This window comes from Ammodytes marinus, assembly GCF_949987685.1.
Source record: "Ammodytes marinus genome assembly, chromosome: 8".
Classification (NCBI taxonomy): domain Eukaryota; kingdom Metazoa; phylum Chordata; class Actinopteri; order Uranoscopiformes; family Ammodytidae; genus Ammodytes; species Ammodytes marinus.
In genome coordinates this window covers 28,113,606-28,136,535 of record NC_137212.1, presented here as the reverse complement: position 1 = coordinate 28,136,535, position 22,930 = coordinate 28,113,606, and the positions used below count along the sequence as shown (strand labels likewise).

The 22,930-nt window shown below is 42.0% G+C and overlaps 2 protein-coding genes across 2 annotated transcripts in view; one reads left to right on the top strand and one right to left on the bottom strand.

The window, feature by feature from the left end:
- Positions 1-22,930, top strand: part of cyfip1 (cytoplasmic FMR1 interacting protein 1) — a 37,447-nt gene that overhangs the window by 13,591 nt on the left and 926 nt on the right. Inside the window, exons 11-30 of the mRNA XM_080032764.1 lie at positions 754-871; positions 1,435-1,557; positions 1,853-1,978; positions 2,064-2,230; positions 3,109-3,256; positions 5,454-5,607; positions 6,282-6,438; positions 7,913-8,009; positions 8,364-8,440; positions 8,914-9,022; positions 9,111-9,230; positions 9,352-9,551; positions 9,731-9,818; positions 18,307-18,450; positions 18,825-18,915; positions 20,635-20,765; positions 20,935-21,007; positions 22,045-22,139; positions 22,233-22,471; positions 22,578-22,725. Of these exons, the coding sequence (XP_079888890.1) occupies positions 754-871; positions 1,435-1,557; positions 1,853-1,978; positions 2,064-2,230; positions 3,109-3,256; positions 5,454-5,607; positions 6,282-6,438; positions 7,913-8,009; positions 8,364-8,440; positions 8,914-9,022; positions 9,111-9,230; positions 9,352-9,551; positions 9,731-9,818; positions 18,307-18,450; positions 18,825-18,915; positions 20,635-20,765; positions 20,935-21,007; positions 22,045-22,139; positions 22,233-22,471; positions 22,578-22,725 (2,605 nt within the window). The remainder of the gene's footprint in view (positions 1-753; positions 872-1,434; positions 1,558-1,852; positions 1,979-2,063; positions 2,231-3,108; positions 3,257-5,453; positions 5,608-6,281; positions 6,439-7,912; positions 8,010-8,363; positions 8,441-8,913; positions 9,023-9,110; positions 9,231-9,351; positions 9,552-9,730; positions 9,819-18,306; positions 18,451-18,824; positions 18,916-20,634; positions 20,766-20,934; positions 21,008-22,044; positions 22,140-22,232; positions 22,472-22,577; positions 22,726-22,930) is intronic.
- On the bottom strand, positions 11,563-12,201 carry fndc9 (fibronectin type III domain containing 9; the record flags this gene model as incomplete). The annotated part of the gene is made up of 1 exon (XM_080033247.1): positions 11,563-12,201. One exon carries the CDS (start codon positions 12,199-12,201, stop codon positions 11,563-11,565), a length of 639 nt encoding a protein of 212 aa, XP_079889373.1.

Sequence of the window (22,930 nt, the reverse complement as noted above, 5' to 3'; positions counted from 1 at the left end):
AGTCAATATTTCTCTGTTGTCAAGGTAACATCTGGAGGAGATCTGGAGCTTTGTGGAGCATTTCTGTCAGAATGTTTTCTCTTTATATTCTTTCAACACAACGGTGAAACAAGTAGCAAAATGAAGGGTTGATTGTCTTGTTTTTTCTTAAGTTATCCACTTCAAACCTCTGTAAATTAAGGCTACATACAAAAGCGTTTAAACCCGGTTCCACGAGGAAAATCTTTTGATGACGTGTTTGATGACACAGTGACTCCAGCGTCACCGTGTAAACTAGCAAAATTGGTCCCTATGGAAACGGTGACATAACAGCATATGCACGTCCATATTACGCCTTTTTTTCCAGTCTATTGTGGATCCCTGTGTGTGTTATTTTGCTTTAAACTTAAAGGAAAAACTTTACCACTGTTAGCGAGACCTGGGTCGTGTAAACGTAGCCTAAACCCAACAATGAATTAATTCTAATAACAAGTATTGTGTGTGTGCAACCACCCTGGTATCTCTCACACTTTAGCCTCATGGTTTAGACTGTATAGTTTAGCCTGATTTAAAATTGTATCCTGCACTCTTCTCCTCCGTTAATCCCTGTTCTGTCTTCTTCTTATCAGTACACACCCTCATGTTCCTCACACCGCCTCTCTCTCTCTCTCTCTCTCTCTCTCTCTCTCTCTCTCTCTCTCTCTCTCTCTCTCTCTCTCCCTCTCTCTCTCTCTCTCTCTCTCTCTCTCTCTCTCTCTCTTTAAACCCCTTTAGGTGGACATGCACGTCTGTCTCCAGCAGCCCGCAGTACAACATCTGTGAGCAGATGATTCAGATCCGGGAGGATCACATGCGCTTCATCTCGGAGCTGGCTCGCTATAGCAACAGCGAGGTTAGTGTGTTGTTCCAGAGGGTTGAAGTGGCACACTCATCAGTGAGGTGATGGCTTGTCTTTGATGCGAGCACATGCGGAGCCTTCTAAACAGTAAATTATAAAAACATGGCCTTTCCACCGAAAATATCCCTTACAAGCAGGCTCCAAGAGCTCTCTGCCTTATGAGACAGAGATTTGCATCAAGCAAGGTGACGTTCCTCACTGGATTTTCCTGTGTCAAAATTCAGTGCTTCAGATGGAGGTTTAACTGACACTGAATTGTGGATCAGAATTGCTGATGTAGCAAGGACAGAAATGTCAGGGAAACACTACATGCACATAAATGACATAGATAACATAAGTGTTTATTTAATAAAATAGCACCTGACATATATGAAAAGAGACTGTAGATAGATGACATCTGTTGTTACTTTGCACGAAAATCGCGGAAAAAAATAATTTTTGGGTTCGGCCCGCCCCCCCAAGACAATGGTAGGGGAAACACTGAATATATAATCTAACCTGTCTGGCCTTGGCATTGAGTGTGGGGCTTTGATGTGTGTTGCTTTGTGTTCATGTAGGTGGTGACGGGATCAGGGCGGCAGGAAGCCCAAAAGACTGATGCTGAGTACAGAAAGCTGTTTGACTTGGCTCTGCAGGGCATACAGCTGCTCTCCCAGTGGAGCGCTCACGTCATGGAAGTGGTGAGGAAGAACACACACAGGGTGTCTGCTGAGATGAAGATGATACTATGTTCATTATTTTATTTTTTAATAAAGGGTTTTTTGAACACCACACCATGAAAACAGTTTCTAGTAGAACACCAAATTACAGTTTTCAACCTGAAGATGAGCAGAAGAATACTGTATGTGACCTTTTAAGTAAAACCTTGTACTGGTGGTGGTGGTCGCTTTTGAAGGACAGAACATTCCTCTCTGATTTGATAACTGTTGATTTTTATTTGATTCCACTGGTCACATTATTTTTTTTCCCCCACAGTACTCCTGGAAACTGGTTCATCCAACCGACAAGTACTCCAACAAGGAGTGTCCCGACAACGCTGAGGAGTACGAGAGAGCCACCAGATACAACTACACCAGCGAGGAGAAGTTTGCTCTTGTGGAGGTCAGCTACCACTTCCATCACATACTCTACACGTGTGTTCTGTTTAAAACTATTTGCCATTTGATTGCCTTTTTTTCTCGTGCAGGTGATGGCCATGATAAAGGGACTGCAGGTGTTGATGGGGCGCATGGAGAGCGTCTTCAACCACGCCATCCGACACACCATCTACTCGGCTCTGCAGGACTTCTCTCAAGTCACTCTGCGCGACCCGCTGCGACAGGCCATCAAGAAGAAGAAAAATGTGGTCCAGAGGTACGGATGCTGCCACCACCACAGGCAAAATGACTTGGGCAGGCCAAGGCTGAAAAATTGTCACACAACAGCCATACATATTGTGTTAATAACATCACCCAAAAGAGATCACATTGGTGTTAATTATTAAATCCCTTTACCCTGGAAAAACAAAGCTAACGTAACAAAACGTACATGACATGACACACATAGAATGACCCTGCTACCCATTTTTAGATATTATTATTTTAAACAAATGTACAATTTCCCTGCCCTAGTTTTATGATTGGTTTGTATGATTGATGATGTGTATGTGTTTTAGTTTGATGTTAAAAAGCACCACCGGGGTGTGGCTTATCTCATCTTATCTACTGGACTGAGTAGAATTCCTAACCACTACTACTTTACAATAGTTTCAAATGGATTGAGCTTACAATTGGATACCTGAGACTTTGATCATGCAAAAGCAGTTTTTGAATTTTCTGAATTTAATCTTTAGGTAATCTCATTGAGATAGGCGTTCTTATTCCCAAGACAGAACCGTTAGACAATAACAATACAATTGGTACAGTACATTTTAGCATGAAGCGTTCCTTTTGGGGTTATTGCCATGAATTTTGATGTCAATCTGTTTTTGTCCAGATGTCCCTGAACTGAACGCTCCATTAAACTACTGTGCAGCTGCTCCCTTAGAAATGTCTGTAATGAACAACAAATTCAACCCTAGAGAGTTTCTAAGCCCCTCAGAAAAATCTATATTTATGCTTTTTGCATAATTTGTCACAAAATTCAGATAGCCGTAAACATTGTGTGTGGGTTGGTGAGTGGGTGGGTGTAGACTCCCTAGTCAACGGTTGAAGGGAATACTCATTGCATTTCATTGTACTCCCTTTTTACAGTGTGCTTCAGGCCATCAGGAAGACAGTGTGTGACTGGGAGACGGGCAGGGAGCCACACAACGACCCTGCCCTGCGTGGAGAGAAGGATCCCAAGGGTGGCTTTGATATCAAGGTTCCCCGCCGGGCAGTGGGACCCTCCAGTACACAGGTATCACCTCCACCCTTCTGCCTATGAGCCCATCCTTCACCAGGGCTGGCTATTGTTCAAAAAGATTCAATACTGATACCTTGACTTCAACACCGGTTCCTCAAAGAAACTTTTTTCCGAAAGCAATAATATGAAATCTGTTTTAACAAGACATTTTGGTAAGAAAAAATCGAAGTAACTGCCATCAGATGACAACACATGCCCTATCTCCTGATCCACTTCAGCGTCAACCACATATATGAGCAAAAAGGGACAAAATGTTAACGATACAATGAATCAATACTAGGGATAGACCGATATGGTTTTTTCAGGGCCGATACCGATTATCGGTAGTCAAGGGGGCCGATAACCGATATTTGGAGCCGATATTAATTTGCAGAAAAAGGGAAAATATTGGCGTCAAAATTTTGAATAATACAAACTAGTGTACATTTCACTTGGTCTCATTTCACGTTGTTTTAAAAACCTCCACGCCGCCCTTCGCTATGTAGTATTAGCTGCCATTGCAAATCAAAAGTGCAACTTACATGTTACATGGCGTAATGCCCGGTGGTCCCAACATTTATCACTGGTAAATCTCTGCTTATTAGCGCTACTTGGAAGACACCATTTCATTCTTACTGCACCCCATTATGTATTAAGGATATTTATGGGGAAAAAAGGCACTTATGTGCTTTATATATATGCTTCATATTTACACTTAACCTGGGTAATTTTGCCAGAACTTTAGAAAGTAGTAGCTACGATCGAATCGTGATAGTGAACGGAACTGAAAGAGCTCGTTGTGATTTACTAACCGGTTACACGTGTACCCGTGCACACCCCTAACTGGGATATTTATTACAATTTCGGGAGAGTCTGCTGCCTTAACTTACCTCGAAACCAAACCAGACAATGAGAAACAGTTACTGTTTCTCCTCTCCGCCGTGTGTGTGTGTGTGAGAGCACTGTGCATGCACAGCTTTCACTGCTGATTGGCTGTTACCCGTCGTGGCTCTGCGTGTAACCAATCAGATGGTGCTGTGGGTGGGACAATGCTGGAGACTGCTGCGTAGTGGCAGCAGACAGAGACGCGCGGCTGCATCAGAGCCAAAATAACCCAGTTTTTCTTATTTTATCTCAACAATTGTCAACAATTTCCCCCCGGGGATTATTAAAGTTTTCTCAATCTCAATCTATCTCTTATATCTTAAAAAATAATTAAAAAATTGGCCGTCGGAAAAAGGCCGATGCCGATATGCGTCAAAATGCTGAATATCGGCGCCGATAATCGGTCGATCCCTAATCAATACCCAGACATATTTTTCACTATACCTTGTTTTACTTTTTCCTACCATTATATTTTCCCCACACACCTCCAAAATATCGTGCTCTGCAGTGATCCAGGCTGCTGCAAGCTCATGTTAATCAGGCTCATGGAGCTCCCGGTGCCCCTGTTGTAGCACTTCAGATCTGATCTCAGGTCTGCAGCGTGTCATATTACCTGTCTGGATAATATGAGTTTAGAAGATCTCAGTCAGTGGCGCTCTGCCTCGTTAAACCAGCCTGTTCTGTATTCCGCATTGTTCTCTCTCTTCCAATTCATTCGCCGTCTACTAATAAGCCTTTACTTCCCAGAGTGCACTTGCGTGGCCCCTATTTCAATCCCTACATTATGGTGCTGAATAGTAATCATCCATGCAATTTTATTTTGTCGTGTATCACACATATTGCGGTTAGCATCCCCTTATGTTGCATAAAGCACACCGGTTTATAAGCTTAGAGTTCCAGTTCCAAGAACTAATCTGCTACCAGACTACAAAACCCAGCTAAACTATCACCTTCTGTGTTTCCCTACGGCCCAAATCAACAGATTTGCTGGGTGTTCTAAGTAGTGTAATAAACGGTGGTCCAACTGAAGTAAACTCAAGTGTGTTTTTCGAGTGATAATCAAAAAGGAAATGTCCTGCTGCTGATGCATGTTTAAAATTCACATTCCTAGCGCGTTTTTCTCTATAATGAGACGCAGAGAGAGGATCTATCATACAAGCAACCCACCTATAATGAGATTAGAATGGCGTTATTCAATGTGTGAAGGAGATGTCTAGTGGAACCCCCAGGGTGCTCACACTAATTATATTTCATTTAAATTGTCCCTTCCAATGAATCATCTACCGTGGCTTTTTTCTCTCTTTCTGCTTGTCCTATGTACGTGCAGCTCTACATGGTGAGGACTATGCTGGAGTCTCTCGTCGCAGACAAAAGTGGCTCCAAGAAGACTCTGCGCAGCTGTCTGGAAGGCCCCACCATCCTGGACATTGAGAAGTTTCACCGCGAGTCCTTCTTCTACACCCATCTGCTCAACTTCAGCGGTGAGAAACAAAGGGAAGACGTTTTGACCCAATAGCCCTTTGTAACGCAGAATTATCATTAAGACTCATTATCACACGGCACTGATAAATGCTGAGCTCTGATTGGTCATTCACAGCATTCTACGGGCAATTTGTTTCTTGAAAATACCTAGTTCACCGTTGCTATGGACCTACAGACAGACATTGTTCTGATCGATCATTTCCTATCAATCCGCAGATAGACGCCTACAAACAGTGACATACTACTCATTTTAGCAAAAATATAATGGAATACTTTTTCAACATGACTTTAAATGTATCAGGTGAGCAGGGAACTTCAGTTAATGTCTGAAAAGACTCCAGTGAAGATGGCTTGGCCACAGATTTATACAGTTATGGAGGAAGTTCCGACCGTAGCAAACTATTTTTTTGTAACCCAGCCTAAGCAATAAAAGCATTTCTAAATCAATCAAGCCAAATGAAACAATATTCTGCTTCAATTGATTACTCAATTTTAGCCAGTAGCTGTTTAATAAGCGGGATAATGTATAGCCGACGGGCCATTCTGGAGAAATAAAGACAGACAAGGTGAACAGGAGCCCCACGGACCACATCGGATGGATCTTGTTCACCTTGTTAGTTGTCCCTTACTTAATCAATTGATAATGCTGTTTCTATGCCCTCCCTGTATGCAGAGACCTTGCAGCACTGTTGTGACCTCTCCCAGCTCTGGTTCAGAGAGTTCTTCCTGGAGCTGACCATGGGCCGCAGGATCCAGTTCCCCATCGAGATGTCCATGCCCTGGATCCTCACAGACCACATCCTGGACACAAAGGAGGCTTCCATGATGGAGTAAGGACGGACTGTGGGAAAACACTCCCTTTTTTTCCTCCATTTTCTCCAGAAGTTGACAATGTCCTTCATCAAATCGTAATCTAAAAAAACTCCAGAAAATTCTCTTTTTTTTCTAATCAGACTTGTTTCTGTAAAGTCTTAGTTAGTTTATTCATGTGGTATCAAAAAGCTCCATATCGGACTGTGTATGATTTTTAACAACATGCTTGGTGTCTACAAAGGTGCCGTTTTTTGGTCATTCGTCTCATGCGCGTCTGATGGAACAGATATGCTTCTATTGAAATAATACAGCTGTCTACACAGGCCTGTGACTACTACAGTGACTGTGTGTTTAGCTCTGAGAGCTGCCAAAGATGTGGCTGACCTTCACTCCAGGCCTTGCCTGAACGCATCCTGTGTAGACACAGATGGGGCCATAAAGCTGCTGCTACTGCTCTGCTAGAGTGCTGCGTTCACAATTCTGCTTATTTCCCCTCTCATTCCTACACAATGTACAAATTATTATTATTTTTTAGACAGCCAGGCATTTTAGTTCTGGGCCTTTTCTTTGTAAGCTTGTATTGCTGTAGCTCTGCACAGTTGTCCAAATCAGCATGTGAATCATCCATCAAGCAGTAAAAAGCTGCATGGATGGATAGAGCGGAGCATCCCCTATACAACAGACATTGATATGAATATGATATGATGATATTAGAAATCTGCCACTATTGGTACATACATGCCTATGTCCAGAAATTGTGTGACTGATGGTTTCCTTTATGGAAGAAAAAAACAAGTTCTCCATAGTGGACTGATGACTAGAAGTCCCAAACTACCACACTGTGTTCTGACGGTGTGAGATTACTAGTGGATTTACTGCTAAGAGGCATTCAGCTACTTCAGTGCTTGTTTCTTCTTTTTATCTTTGGATCCAAAAAGGCTCAAATACTAAAATCTAGGATTAAAGCCTTAAATGTTTTCATGTGTTTTAAATCTTTTTTGCAGCAGGATTATGTTGATAGGAGGCAGATTTTTACATAACACCATTACGCACCATCAACTGGCATGAACCATAAGTGCTGTTGTTCACTGATATTTTCTAAAATGTCTGCATCCAACCCAATTGGTGTTTGATAATGATCGTAACCCCTTTATGGATGTCTATCTCTATGGTACTGTCCATTATATTAGAGTGGTGTTACGTACGGAAATGATTCATCAGGATTGGATTCATCTGGTTTAAAAGACACAACGGATGGAATAGCTTGTTTTTTTGTTGTTGTATTTGCCACTACATTATCAGCACTATATGAATGATTCACTGTGTTTCTATCACCCTTTTGTTCTTTTGAATAGGTTACCATACTCAAAGTTTTTTTTCATATTGTGGAATACATTCATAGTGTACCACTTGTAGGGACGTCATCTTCTTCCCCCTTGAATCCAAATGAAGGCACTTAGGACTAAAAGGGTTTGCTTTATCCTCCTCCAGGTACGTGCTGTATCCCCTGGATTTGTACAACGACAGTGCACACTACGCCCTGACCAAATTCAAAAAGCAGTTCCTCTATGATGAAATAGAAGCCGAGGTAATGTAATATTCTGTGTGTGTTCCCAATGTTTTGTTGTGATAGAGAAGGAATGATGCATGAGTTGTGTGCTTGTGGTGTCACAAACACATTCTGTGTGTATGTCTATTATTCTACACTTTCTTGTTACCACTACTGCATAATGTTTATTTGATCCTGTTCCCCACAACCAAAACATGGGGGGAATTCAAATGTTTTTTTTTGAAGAGCAGCATTTCAAACATTTTCAAAATGAAAGAAAGAATGAGTTAAAAAGAGTAGTTAGTTTCTTCTGCTATAGAGATGCTCAACACAGACTGAAACATTTCTTACCAAATATTCAACTTCATTCAAATCTTGTTTTTGTATTTTCAGGTGAACTTGTGCTTCGATCAGTTTGTCTACAAGCTGGCTGATCAGATATTTGCCTACTACAAGATTCTAGCAGGAAGGTAGGTGAAATACCCATGTGGTTTTTTTCTTCCTTTTTCATACTTTGTCATTATTAAGGATGTGGTGGGTTTACCTGTGTTGAAGTGCAGTTTTACTTGTACCACAGGGGGGCCTTCTGCAGTTGTCATAAGTTAATGTAAAGTTTGTGGATTAACATAGAAAAAAAGGAATGAAAATCTTTATATTTGTGTTGAGGTGGAATAAACCATCCAAATGCAATATGTGTCATACTGATCTTTATCAAATGTATTGCTGAAAGGGTACCAGCTTCAGTAGGCCAACTGCACATTGCACACCTCCCAGTAAAGGTTGCATGGGATGGGACATCTGAAAGCCACACGTTGCAACTGAGTGTACATAGAAACTAGTTAGCAAGCTAGCGTGTTAGCTAGTCTAAATAGTTTGTTGATAGTGAACAAAATTGAATCGACAAACAAACTTGAGTTTTTCTCTGCTTATTTCAACACCTCAGTCTTCTGCTGGACAAACGCTTGAGAACCGACTGCAAGAACCAAGGGGCCAACATTCCCTGGCCGGCCTCTAACCGCTATGAGACACTGCTGAAGCAACGCCACGTCCAGGTATACACTCTACCAACACTCTCAACTATCTGCTTCCTCATTTTAGCACCGTGCTGTGTGAGCCTTTCTAACTGGTTGTGAATCTCAGCTCCTAGGCCGTTCCATTGACCTGAACAGGCTCATCACTCAGAGGGTTTCAGCTGCCCTTTACAAGTCTCTGGAGCTGGCCATCAACCGCTTTGAGAGCGAGGACCTCACCTCAATCATGGTATGTTCATTTCTTTCTTTTTGAAAGAATACCACCCAAGCCTTTTGGTGCCATTGTCTTCTATTATGCGCATTGGTGTACAGTTGAGAACAATTTTTCTGTGTATTTCCTTTGCTTAAAGGAATTGGAAGGTCTCCTGGACATCAACCGCATGACGCACAAGCTCCTCAGTAAGTACTTGACTCTGGATAGCATGGACGCCATGTTCCGCGAGGCCAACCACAACGTGTCGGCCCCCTACGGACGCATAACGCTGCACGTCTTCTGGGAGCTCAACTATGACTTCCTGCCCAACTACTGCTACAACGGCTCCACCAACAGGTGTGTATGATGGGGTCACTGTCTGGGTCATTGTCTGAGTCAAGATCAACTGTTCAGGGAAATAATGCTGTCGGTATAGCTGTTTGTAAATGACTTAACTACCTTTTAAAATAAGCAGTGTGTCTGATGCTGTTAATGGTAGTGAAACATGTTTGATGAGTCTCTGTCTGTGTGTTCAGGTTTGTGCGCACGGTCCTTCCCTTCTCTCAGGAGTTCCAGAGGGACAAGCCTCCTAACGCTCAGCCCCACTACCTGTATGGCTCAAAGGTGAGACACATTTCTTTATCGTCAGCCTTAAAGAAAGCCCCGCCCTTTCACTTTATTTCCTTGGATCCCTCCAGTATAGGATATTTTGTTTGACGTCTGAACCGTCCTCTCTTATGCCCATGATCTGACTACACAATCAATTTGTCTGTTACCATGGTCACTGTGTCAGAGTAGACATAATGGAGCAATCACATGGTGCCGTGATATGTGGAAGAGACGGGGCTGATTACATGTTGGGAACCACCTGCCGTCCTCCACCTCTTGCGTCATTGTGAGGACGTTGCTAGGCAACGCCCGTGTAAATAGACAATGGCGCTGGAAGTGGTATGTAGGGGAGAACGGGGTAAGTAGGCACACTTTTTACTCTAGTGAGAATTGCTCATCACCAAAACATCTGTCAATAGCCATTCCTACATTAAATTGAAGCTTAAGGTGTTGGCTAGAAATGTGTGTCTCTCTTTTTTTCCAACTTATTGTAATGAAGAAGTAATTTACCATCAAAGACACTCTGACACATTGTGACAACCAACCCCATCAAGGGGTCGGTTGTCACACACTATGGGGTTGTTTGTCACAATGTTATCTTAATGGGAAACATCTTAAAAAGAAGGCAAGGAGGCAGAACCAAATTTGAATGTTTAATTGCATTGTCAAGTTGACAAATAGGCCTACATAACGTTCTGTAGCCTTGGCAGCTGGTCTAGTTTGGGATGCACTGGGTTGTTTTGATTTTGTTGCCCTTTTTTCTTTTGCTTGCTAGCTGCCTTTTCCTGCTCTATTCTTTCCTTCTCTGGGGTGTCAGTGAGGATACAGCTTGACAATTTATTTCGTTATTGGGTTCCTTTTCTGGCTGCAGCCTTGAGATAACATGTGACAACCAACCCCCCAAAAAATTTGACGACCAACCCCAACTTGAATTTCTTGCTAGCATCAAGGCCAACAACCATCTGACAACTAATTAGCTTGCTAACCACAATCTAAACTATAGTTTACCCTTCACACTTTCTGAGGGTAACAAGTGTTTTGTTTTAAACCCATTGTGTAAAAGCCTAGAAGAAAAATACTGAGAAGCAAAATATTTAGAATTTGACATGAAAAACACAAAACATCCTCTCACCTGAAATGCAGCTGTCTTCCTCCAAGGAAGTCTATGTATGTGACCTCTGATCCCAATTCTGGACCTTTTTTATATCAACATTTCAGAGCTAGCGCGCTCTGGTGGCGAGATATAACGAATGTGACATCCAACCCATGTGACAAATTACCCCGTTCTCCCCTACTGTTTGTTGCTGGCTGTCAAAAACAAGAAGAGGAAACTTTACTCAACATTTGCTTGACCATGTTTACATCTGTGCATGGCCTCATTTCTATCCGGCAGAGCATGGTCAGCTGTGCTGCTGTTGCCCATCTTAAAACGTGCTATGGAAATGGAAAATACATTTTTGTATGCAGAAAACTTATAACTTTGTATTACATGAATGCATTCAATGGAATATATTAAATACACTGGATAAATGATTCATTTTTTCAATAGTTTTGTTTGCAAAATATTGACTTTGCTTTATTTGGGCACAAGAGAGACAGCGCTTGAAAGTGGTTGTATCACGGTGAGTTATTAAATCAAGAGGAGCACAAATTAATATTTTTTCTCCCTGTGACATCTCCCTCCATCATTGGGTAATAATAATCGGTGACAAGACAACAGACAGGGCAATGCCTTGGTGACCTCAATCCAGTTGTTGATTTATACCGGCTCAGTGTCAGACAGCCTTGCCAGGGTCCTCAGCTCATGTTGGTCCTGGGCGTTTATGTCTCCGGTGTTCTGTGCTGCTGAGAGGAGGGGCCGTTGTATGATGACGGGATGTTTGTCCTCACTGCCTCTGGGTGTGTAGAGGGGTCCAGATCCAGACATGTCCTCCTGATGGGAGGAGTTGGTCCCCACATTGCTGTCTTCCGCGGCCTGACCGGGGATGGTGCAAATAGTGTGGAGACATCCCCACAACAGGACGCCAGCTATTACCAGCAGCAAGATGCAACAGGTTAGCCACACGCCCATAGCCAGCTCCCAGCCCCCTCTGTCCCGCCCCTCGCTGTTCTCACTCAATGTATTGAACACCTGACACTGATCCCTCGCTGGATTGGCCGCCTGACACGTGACACACAGGAAGTAGGCGGTCTGCGGGAGGAGGTGGGCCAGGCTGGTGCTGGTCTGACTGACGGGGATGCGTTCCTCGTGCATGAAGCTCTTGCGCTTGTAGCCCATCAGAAGGCTGTTCCAGTTGGGGTCGTACATGACGCTGTAGAAGGTGTCCAGGCAGCCGGGGGACCTGGGCCAGCTCACTCTGGCCGCTGTGGAGGAGATGTTGTACACCGCAACCCCCATGATGCAAAGCTGTTCTTCTGTAGTCTTATAGTGTTCTGTCGGCTTTGTGAGCCGAGTTGTTATGAGGCAAGTATTTCCTCAATTATTAAGAGTCTCGCAGTGTTCAAACCAATCTGGAAAACAGAGATGACATAGAAAAAGTATAGTCATTAAATCAGTGTGAAATCAGCGCATGAGTTGGAGTTCTGTTCTTTGGTGATTACAGACCGTGTGGACCACTTTGATTACACCATCTTTTCTGTAACTGTCTATAGCAAGAACCATGAGTTGCCCAATGCCTATGGCTATGTAATGTAAGTGCAAAGTCAAAAGAGCAAAGGCAATTACTTCCATCTTAAACATTCCGCTCACAATGCTTAGTGTTGTACATAATTAATGAAAAATGTCATGGCCTCCCACCCATCCAACGCCCACACTACACAAAGCAGGAAAAGCTGAAGAACAATATCAGAGGATAATAAGCATTGTATGAAGGATTATGTGAAACGGCGTGCAGTGGTGGGGAGGGAGGTGAGCTTGTGCACAGATGTCACACAAATGACATAATGCCGGATCATTTGTGCAGAGGCTTCGTCTGTGCTGCGAAGTCACCTGCTGCAGGACAGGTGACGCTGAAACAGCCCTGTGTAGTTAATATAACCACACTGGTCAGGTTGGAATGGCATGGATGGCGCCTTTATCTTTGATGATGCAATACAATAGCACAGCCTTGATGTAAAAAAAAATGTTTTAATAAACTTTGTGTTGCATTGTTTTTATTTATTTATTTTGATCTATATTAAAACAAAGATGGGAAATCATTACCCACTAAATAAGTGTTGATAAGGTTGTCCCTCTGTTTAAGTAAGCACCACACCCTCTCTGCATTAGTTCTTTTTTCTTCCCGATACTGTAGTCATTTTTATAGTGGCTTATTTAGACATTCACACACACACACACACACACACACACACACACACACACACACACACACACACACACACACACACACACACACACACACACACACACAGAGACAATCTCAGAAGAATAGTAGTTTTAAAGTCATTTAGAATTTCAATGAAGCAAGCAATCTTACATCGGATTCCTTTACTACAAGTCACTGAGGAGATGCTTACATTTTTTTTTCACCCCAAAAAGTCACATCAGCTATAACCTATAGCAACACAACATATGTATCTTTATGATAATAATCCCTGTTAAGACAATCAATAGCATTAAAGAAGAGAAGACTTACCTATAAAGGACAACCTGCCGGCACGTGTTGAACATACTCATTATCAGTCAGGCTTGAGGCGCTGGGGAAGAACTATCTTGACGTCCTGCTATTCAGTCATTTTAGCGTGTACTTCTGTGGTGCAGAGTGTAGCTGTTCAACCTCAGGAGTGGACCAGAGATTGGTGTGTCTCTCTGCTGCTGCCTCACTAGTGGGAGTGGCGGCTTCCACCCTCTGCTGGCAGAGGGGAGAGGGAGATGAAATCACTTGCAGTGGAAGCTTGTGAATTAGGCTTTGTGTAGAAACATTTAAAAGTGGAATCAGAGATTCTGGAGAATGCCTGTTGTCAAAATCAGTGAATATCTCCTCACGATCCGCTACCTGTCCTTACTGTGCGCTGAAAACAAATCCAGTGTTGTTGTATTACACAGCCTAGGCTCTGTAAACGAGTATGTTGCTAGCTACGGTGGACCACCTCTGTTTACATACCCTTTATACATATCAGTTTACAGTGCCTAGGCTGTGTATTACCACTAGATGTTGTTTCAATTAATTGCACACACAGTATGGACAGGTAGAAGGAGATATTCACCGAATTTGACACAAAGTGATTTTGACAACAAGCATTATCAAGAATCACTGACGCCACCATTTAAATGTAATTCGGTATATGTTGTTTTTTTGTTCTACAGTAGTTGTGTGTATTTCCCCTTGACCAGCACTTTGGTCCATGCCATGGTATGTTGAATATCTGCTGGTGGGGTGTAGGGAGGGGCTAAACATTTTTTTCAGCTGGTCAATCCTTCTGTCCAAATGTTTAGTTCTTGAAACAATGGTGGGACAGATTGTCATACATTTCCCGGTGGATATTCATGCTTCCCAGAGGATAGTTCCTAATGTTTCTCAGTGATCCTCTGACACAGGTCTTCCTATCAAGCATACATGTTCACTTGTACACAACAAATGTTCAAATATAACAGGCAGATTGCTGTGAAATGTATCATTTGCATCTTGAACACTCCATCAGCTTTCTTATAGCGCCACCCTCAGGCTAAAATCTTGGCTTTGCACATCGTTACTCACAATCCTCCAGACAGGTTGCCCTTCAAGTTTGTGTGGTAAACCCATTTTTATTGATATCATTTAGTCATTATGACTCTAGGGAGGGCAATCCATCAAGGTGGTCCAGACTGAAATATTTCAGCAAACATTATAATAGGTGTTGAGAACTAGCATGAATGCTAATACACTTAAACAATGCATCTTGTTCGCCCAATGTAATTGTGATGTCCATGTCAAATAAAATCTAACTCTAATATCTAAATATTAGAGCCCGACCAATTTTTTTCTTCCCCAAAAATATATATTGAAGAAATGTACTTTATTGAACCCTTTCTTTATTGAAATATGCATTGTCGGGGGCGCCCTTAGCTCAGTTGGTAGGGCGTCCCCCCCATGGGCCTCGGCCAGCAGCGGACCCGGGTTAGATTCCAGCCCGCGGTCGTACTCTGCATGTCACTCCCCTCTCTGCCCCATTTCAACTCTGTCTCTACACTATCAATAAAGCATAAAAATGCCCAAAAAAAATTAATCTAAATATGCATTGTCTAAAAATGCCTCTGCTATTGGTTGCAGGGGGAACTGTCAAGTGTAAATTAATCCAATGTATTACAACACACCTGCTGCTGCTGTAAATAGGCTATATAGCCTTAATGCTATTAATTTAGGCTACCTCCAGGGCAGCAATACATTTCACTAAAGACAATTGCTTGATAAAAAAATTATTAAAAACAAATCGGCAAAAAATCTGCCATTTTCTTTTACCAATGCCAGGGCTGTACGCTTCTTTTTTTTAGGTGGTAGCACTGGAGCTAGCAAGCAAAAAAATTCAGTAGCACAAAAATAAATTTGGTAGCACACAAAGTATGATCGAAAACTTGCATAACCTTAACCCTTGCATTTCACTGTAATTACCTTTGAGCCTGTCCTCTTGGTCTCATTTGAGATTCTCAATTAATATTATATCCTAGTGTGTGCAGTAATAATTGTAGAAGAATGAATAGGGGTGAACTGATTGTAATTTAGACAAAATAATCTAACCTGCCAATTGCAATTTTTTGCTGATTCAGAATTATTTTTCCCCATAAAAATATAAAAATAATATCTATATCTATATAAGTTTTGTATATACATAAAATTATTATATTAATAATAATATATATTTTTAGAAAATGTCCTTGTTAATTAAAACCAAACTTTAAAACATTAAACATAGCCTATTAAATAAATAAGTATACATATTGGTACAATTTAGGATAAATTAAATAGGTTGTTGTGAATGTGTTGGAAGTTGTTCTTCAGTGGCTTATTTCTTTCTTTCAAAGTTTTTTTTATTAAATGCCAGTTGCAAAGGAATTGCAGCACAATGGGTACACATTTTTTCTCCTTTTTTTTCCCCGAACACACCCCACCCACATCCCACCCTCACACCCAACCACACGAAATACACACTACAAGAAACAAAAACAAACAATCAACACGAAAAACAAACAAAAAAAAACCATAAAGAAATCAAATTAAATCAAATAAAAGAGGGGAGGAGGTAGCTACTCTTCTATTGTTATTGTTGTTGTTTTAAAATAATTTAGAAAGGGGCGCCAAATTCTGTCAGATTTATTTTCGGATCCCTGGGTAGTGTAACGTATTTTCTCTAAATTCATGCATGACATAGTCTCTAATCCAATGTGATTGGGAAGGAGGAGCAGGATCTTTCCACTTGAGTAGGATAACCCTACGAGCAAGTAATGAGGTAAAGGCCAGTACCTTCAGCTTCACTTTAGGTAAGCCTGGATTTGGAGCAATGCCAAAGATTGCAGTGAAAGGGTTCGGCTCAATTTGATGCTGAAGTACTTCAGAAATTGTTTGAAAAACTGATGTCCAGAACTCAGTCAAGGTGGGACACAACCAGTACATGTGAAAGAGTGATGCCGGTGCGCTCTTACAGCTATCACAGGTCGGGTCTACATCGGGGAACATACGAGCTAATTTAGTTTTAGATATGTGGATACGATGTACTACTTTAAATTGCACAAGAGCATGTCGGGCGCACATGGAGGTAGAGTGTATCCGATCCAGGACTGAATCCCACATGTGATCTGTGAAGGCAGAACCTAGGTCCTGCTCCCACAGGGTTCTTATAGCTGCTAATGAGGGGCTATGCAACTTCGAAATAAGGTTGAAAAACACAGAAATTGAGCCTTTTAATGTGGGGTTAACAGAAAGAAACAAATCGACATGATTGGCTGGCGGTTTATAAGGGAATTGGGGAATTAACTTCTGCGTAAAATGCCTGATTTGCAGAAATCGGAAAAAATGTGTCTTTTCGATACCAAAATGTTTTGTCAATTGAGAAAAACTAGCAAATAGATCTTTAATGAATAGATCACCGATGCATTTTAAGCCTTTTTTATGCCAGATCTTGAATGCATCATCCACCGTCGAGGGAGTAAACAAGTGATTAGCTGCGATTGGGCTAAAAAGTGAAAAATTCTGCATTCCAAAATTCTTCTTAAATTGGGTCCAGATTCGAAGGGAGTGCTTAATCACGGGACTACTGTTGTTCAGTGGCTTATTTCAAACTTTGTTTTTAGACTACTGTTGACTTTTCTCTGCAGCTGAATGAGTTGCCTTTCTAGCTAGAGCACTGCAGGGCTGTGAAGCGCTAACTTCCTGTTCTTACCGGCTTCAAAATAAAGGATGTAAATAAATGTTTGGCTACTAACAGGCTTTTAACGTGAAGGCGCACAGGAAATGTTCTGTTTGCACACGCGCTAACTTAACTGCGGTAATCTCCTTCCGGTTATTACCATTGGTGAAGTTTTTATACCTAGAATCGCTGCACGAGCACAGATCCCGAGGACACATATCTTTCATCAGCCAAAGTGAAGGGTGGACTCAATAACTTACTTGCCTAAGACTACATTTACCCCCATTTGGAGTGTTAATGTAGAGCCCTCTAAGCAGTGTTGTGCATCTCTCCTCTGTGTTTCAAAGACAGCCTCTCCTCATTATCAACTAGCACTAGTGCGAATGGACTTGTATTCATCATCGCACGTGATCAATTTCAGTAGCAAATGCGATCAAAACTGTCGCACTGTACAGCCCTGCCAATGCCGATTATTCCGAGATGAGGCTATAATCGTCCGATTAAATCGTCCGGACGATATTCTATGACTGGTCTGATCCCTTGCTTTTTGTCCTCTAATCACACTGTAATGTTGACATTAGTGGTTGAGTGAACAATGACATTCGAGAACTGTTGGATGAACGTAATAATAATGCCATCAGCCTCAGCTTGTACTGTTTGTTTAGTGCATTAGTATGCAAACGTTTAGCATGCTTAAAGCCGACGCTAACATTTGCTTACAAGACGGTGATCAGGGTAAACACTACATCTGCTTGACAAAAGCATGTTTCAGCATGCTATCTTTAACATTTTGCTGCATCACAGCTATGTCTTAACACAGCCTCACAGAGCAGCTAGCATGTCTGCACTGCAGTCCTCCTGCTATTGAACAAGTGAGACAGATTCTTTGATTTCCAAACAAACTGTTGCTGTGTTCTTGGATGTTTATTTACGGAGGTGTTCACTGTAATAATTCCCCCACAGGAGCAGAATGCAGCTTCACTACCATTTTGTTAACGATGGAGAGGACACGACAGCAGTCTTTTTTTTTCTTTTTTTTTAATACTAAAAATAATCATAGAAAATGTATCTTTCAAATGTTCACCCTTGCAGTCCTGCAATGTTTTTTTCAAATGATTTATAATTTGTAAGAGCAATGAGTTTGACGCCTACTCATCCTCAACTGTCTCACCCCTGATCCTAGACCTTGAACCTGGCATACAGCAGCATATACAGTGCCTACAGGAACTTTGTGGGTCCGCCGCACATCAAGGTCATGTGCAGACTGCTGGGCTACCAGGGCATCGCTGTGGTCATGGAGGAACTGCTGAAGGTTGTCAAAAGCCTGGTGAGTAAGACTGTGAGCAGTAACCGTGTGTGTGTGTGTGTGTGTGTGGTGTGGGGGGGGGGGGGGGGGGTTTAAGCACTTAATAATGCACAGCAATAAGCAGGCCTCTTTTCATTGTCCTTGTGTCATACATGTGCATATGGGTCTATTTGACTCTTTGTGTCTTTTTAATTGCCCTTCAGGGACAAATAAAGTGAATTGAATTATTATGTTGTTTCTGCAAGATCTTTCTGAGAGAAATAATTCAAGGTGGCTTCTCTCTTTATTCTTTATGAATGATCTACTGCATGAACAGTGAAATAAAGGGGACTCTTTGTTAGATCAGTTTGTGTTCATGTGACCTGAATGACAGTATATGTCCTTCTCTTCCTTAGCTTCAGGGCACCATAATGCAGTATGTGAAGACCCTGATGGAGGTCATGCCCAAGATCTGTCGTCTTCCCCGCCACGAGTATGGTTCCCCAGGTAACTGACCTTCTGCTGTATTGGACAATGGACCAATCAATTGGCCAAAGTCCTAAAGGCCTTTCTGGGATTTGAAAAGGAAAGAAAAAAATCCATTTCTATTTCTACTCACATAAGTCACCTTTTATTCTATTTCCTTCAGCTGCACTTAGAAAACATGACAGCTTTGACTCGAGCATTGTAACTTCACATTAGGTGTTATCCCGAATGCTGCGAGTCAACAGCGCAGTCAAAAGAACCAAGCTGTGTAATTACTAATAACAACGTCACAGCGCTTTCAAATGCGAGGACAACGAGACGCATTTATTTCACTTTCTCACAAAATGACCTTTTGTGAAGATCGCCTGCTTCAGCAAATCACTGCGCAAAAATTATCTAAAGAATCAGAGCAAAGACCAAGGTGTTTGCCTTAAAGGTTTTCTATTACATTCTCATAAATATAAATGCAGGACAATAGCGATGGGAATGAATCACACTCATTCTACAGACACACGTACATGGGAGAACGGGGTTATATGTCACACGGGTTGGTTGTCACAATCATTATATCTCTGAACCAGAAGCCGCTGTCTGTTCAATTTTGGTATGTAAATATCCAGAATTGGGATCAGATGTCACCTACATAGTCTTCCTTGGAGTTAGACTGCTGAATTTGAGATGAGAGTGTTTTTTATGTCAAATTGAAAATATTTAGCTCCTCAGTATTTTTCTTCTAGGCTTTTACACAATGGGTTTATTACAAAACACTTGTTACCCTAAAAAAGTGTGAAGGGTAAGCTATAGTTTAGATTTTTGTTAGCAAGCTAATTAGTTTTCAGATGGTTGTTGGCCTTGATAATAGCGAGAAATTCCAGTTGGGGTTGGTCGTCTCATTTTTGGGGGGTTGGTTGTCACATGTTAGCCAAAGGCTGCAGCCAGAAAAGGAACCCAATAACAAAAGAAAATGTCGAGCTGTATTCTCACTGACACCCCAGAGAAGGAGAGAATAGAGCAGGAAAAGGCAGCTAGCATGCAAAAGAGAAAAAGGGCAACAAAATCAAACGACCCAGTGCATCCCAAACTAGACCAGTTGCCAAGGCTACTGCACCCCAGTGCACTCCACGCCAGCTGGGGAAGAAGAAACAGAAGATGTGTGTAGCCTAGTTGAGTAGGCTATTATTGTTAGACCTATTTGTTTTGTTCTTTATGTTGTTACATACAGTAGGCTGGTCTTATGTATTTCCTGTTTGTTTATTCCTTGCTCATTTTGTGTTAAGATGCATAAAGTTATGTAGGCCTATTTTTCAACTTGATGAAAATGAAATTAAACTTTCAAATTTCTTGCCTTCTTTTTAAGATTTTTCCCATTAAGATAACATTGTGGCAAACAACCCCATAGTGTGTAACAACCGACCACTTGCTGGGGTTGGTTGTCACAATGTGTTAGTGTCTTTGATGGTAAATTTCTTCTTTATTCCAATAAGTTAGAAAAAGTGAGGGGTACACATTTCAAGCCAACACCTTAAGCTTCAATTTAATGTAGGAATGACTATTGAAAGATGTTAAGGTGATGAGCAATTCTCACTAGAGTAAAAAGTGTGCCTACTAGCTCCGGTCTCCCCTACTACTGTATATCCTAAAAATAGACCTCGCTGTCAAAGAGGTCGTACGGTTTACCCGTTGCTATGACAGATGCTTGAAGGCTTGGTAACCGTGTAACAGACGTATTTGTTTTTTCAGGCATCCTAGAGTTCTTTCATCACCAGCTGAAGGACATCGTTGAGTACGCTGAGCTCAAGACAGTGTGTTTCCAGAACCTGAGGGAAGTGGGCAATGCCATGCTGTTCTGTCTGCTGAGCGAGCAGAGTCTGGTACACATATTCAATTTCACTTATGCAGGATGCAATCCAAACAGGTTTCATACCTTATACATGCATGTGTGTTTGTGTATGTACAGTATATAAAGTACACACACACACATACACAAATATTGGTATATACACGCCAGTGTTTTTACTTTTACTCTTATCTTTCTCCCAGTCACAGGAAGAAGTTTGCGATCTGCTGCATGCCGCACCCTTTCAGAACATTCTTCCAAGAGTCCACGTCAAAGGTACATTTTTGACGGAACATGTAGTTCATTTACATGTGAAGAGTTCTTGCTGTAGATAGATAGATAGATAGATAGATAGATAGATAGATAGATAGATAGATAGATAGATAGATAGATAGATAGATAGATAGATAGATAGATAGATAGATAGATAGATAGATACATAGATAGATAGATAGATAGATGACTATCTCTATATATCTTAAATCACACCCTATCCACTACAGTGTGTGCCATTTAAATTAATGCTCCATACTGTATAATGCCCTCAAAAATCAACATACTAGAAAACACAATGTAGGGACCATGGCATGCACACACCATTCTGTGAACAACCCCACAATACAGTCTAATACACAGGATAACACAAAATGATGATTCACAAGTGTCATTTGCTGCACTTTTTTGAGTAAACTGTTGATTGCTTATTATAGTGGGTAATAGTACATGAGTGTGTGATTTCAGACACAGTCTATCTATCAGTCAAACAACACTTCTTGTCTGTGGCCCACAGGTAAGCCCACTGGATTCTGCTAAAGATGTGAATCATAAAATAATGGGTCCCAAATATAATATACAGTAATTTAACAAAAGTCTAATTAAGTTATTAGAACAGATGGGCACAAGCGCTGTTTTTTAAACATTTGTAGGTGACTGATTCTAGCTGCAAACTAATACTAATTCAGGTCTGTGAGTGCTTACGGTAGCACGACGTGTGTGTGTGTGTGTGTGTGTGTGTGTGTGTGTGTGTGTGTGTGTGTGTGTGTGTGTGTGTGTGTGTGTGTGTGTGTGTGTGTGTGTGTGTGTGTGTGTGTGTGTGTGTGTGTGTGTGTGTGTGTGTGTGTTTTTGTGGTATGGAAGAAACATGTCACCAAGGGCAACAGCTCACTATGTGTGTATGCAGTGGAACTCTGCGGCACAGTGGATCAAGCTATATCAGGGTTTTGAATGCACACTGTGTTTTGATTTGTTGACATAAATAAAAAGGCAGAATATCACCAGGCTTGTCACAACGCTTTTCCTCTCCCTGTGTGCAGAGGGTGAGCGCCTCGATGCCAAGATGAAGCGCCTGGAAGCCAAATACACAGCACTGCATATGGTCCCACTGATAGAGCGCCTCGGCACCCCACAGGTAAAGCCAGACCAAAAATCTTGTTGAATGTCACTGACCTCTGTTCTTGTGACCTGTGTCCGTTACATGCCTCCCTCCTCACTTGTCTTCCAGCAAATAGCCATTGCTCGTGAGGGCGACCTTCTGACCAAAGAGAGGCTGTGCTGTGGCCTGTCCATGTTTGAGGTCATCCTGACACGTGTGCGAGGCTTCCTGGATGACCCCATCTGGCGCGGGCCGCTGCCCAGCAACGGTGTGATGCACGTGGACGAGTGTGTGGAGTTCCACCGCCTCTGGAGCGCCATGCAGTTTGTGTACTGCATCCCTGTGGGAGCCCACGAGTTCACAGTGGAGTGAGTGCAGCAGCAGCACAAAACATCTGCACCACATGCAACTTTAAAGAGCTAAATCCTAACACTCACAGACCCCCCCCCCCCACACTCTCTTGTGTTCTTTCAGGCAGTGCTTTGGAGACGGCCTACACTGGGCCGGCTGCATGATCATCTCCCTCCTGGGACAGCACAGACGCTTTGACATCCTGGACTTCAGCTACCACCTGCTCAAGGTGCAGAAGCACGACGGCAAGGATGAGGTCATCAAGAGCGTGGTGAGTTTGAGAGATGACTATCAGCAGTACTGCCATACACTATAGCAGCACTGTCCTATCTCTCCATGACTACTTCAGTCAATTTTATAAAACTTTTCATCACACATCAGCTGTATCTAACCTATTCCATTTATGACTCATCATATGAATCTAATACACAGCATCTTCATTTATGAAATGATTCCTTCTCAAACACCTGAAGATG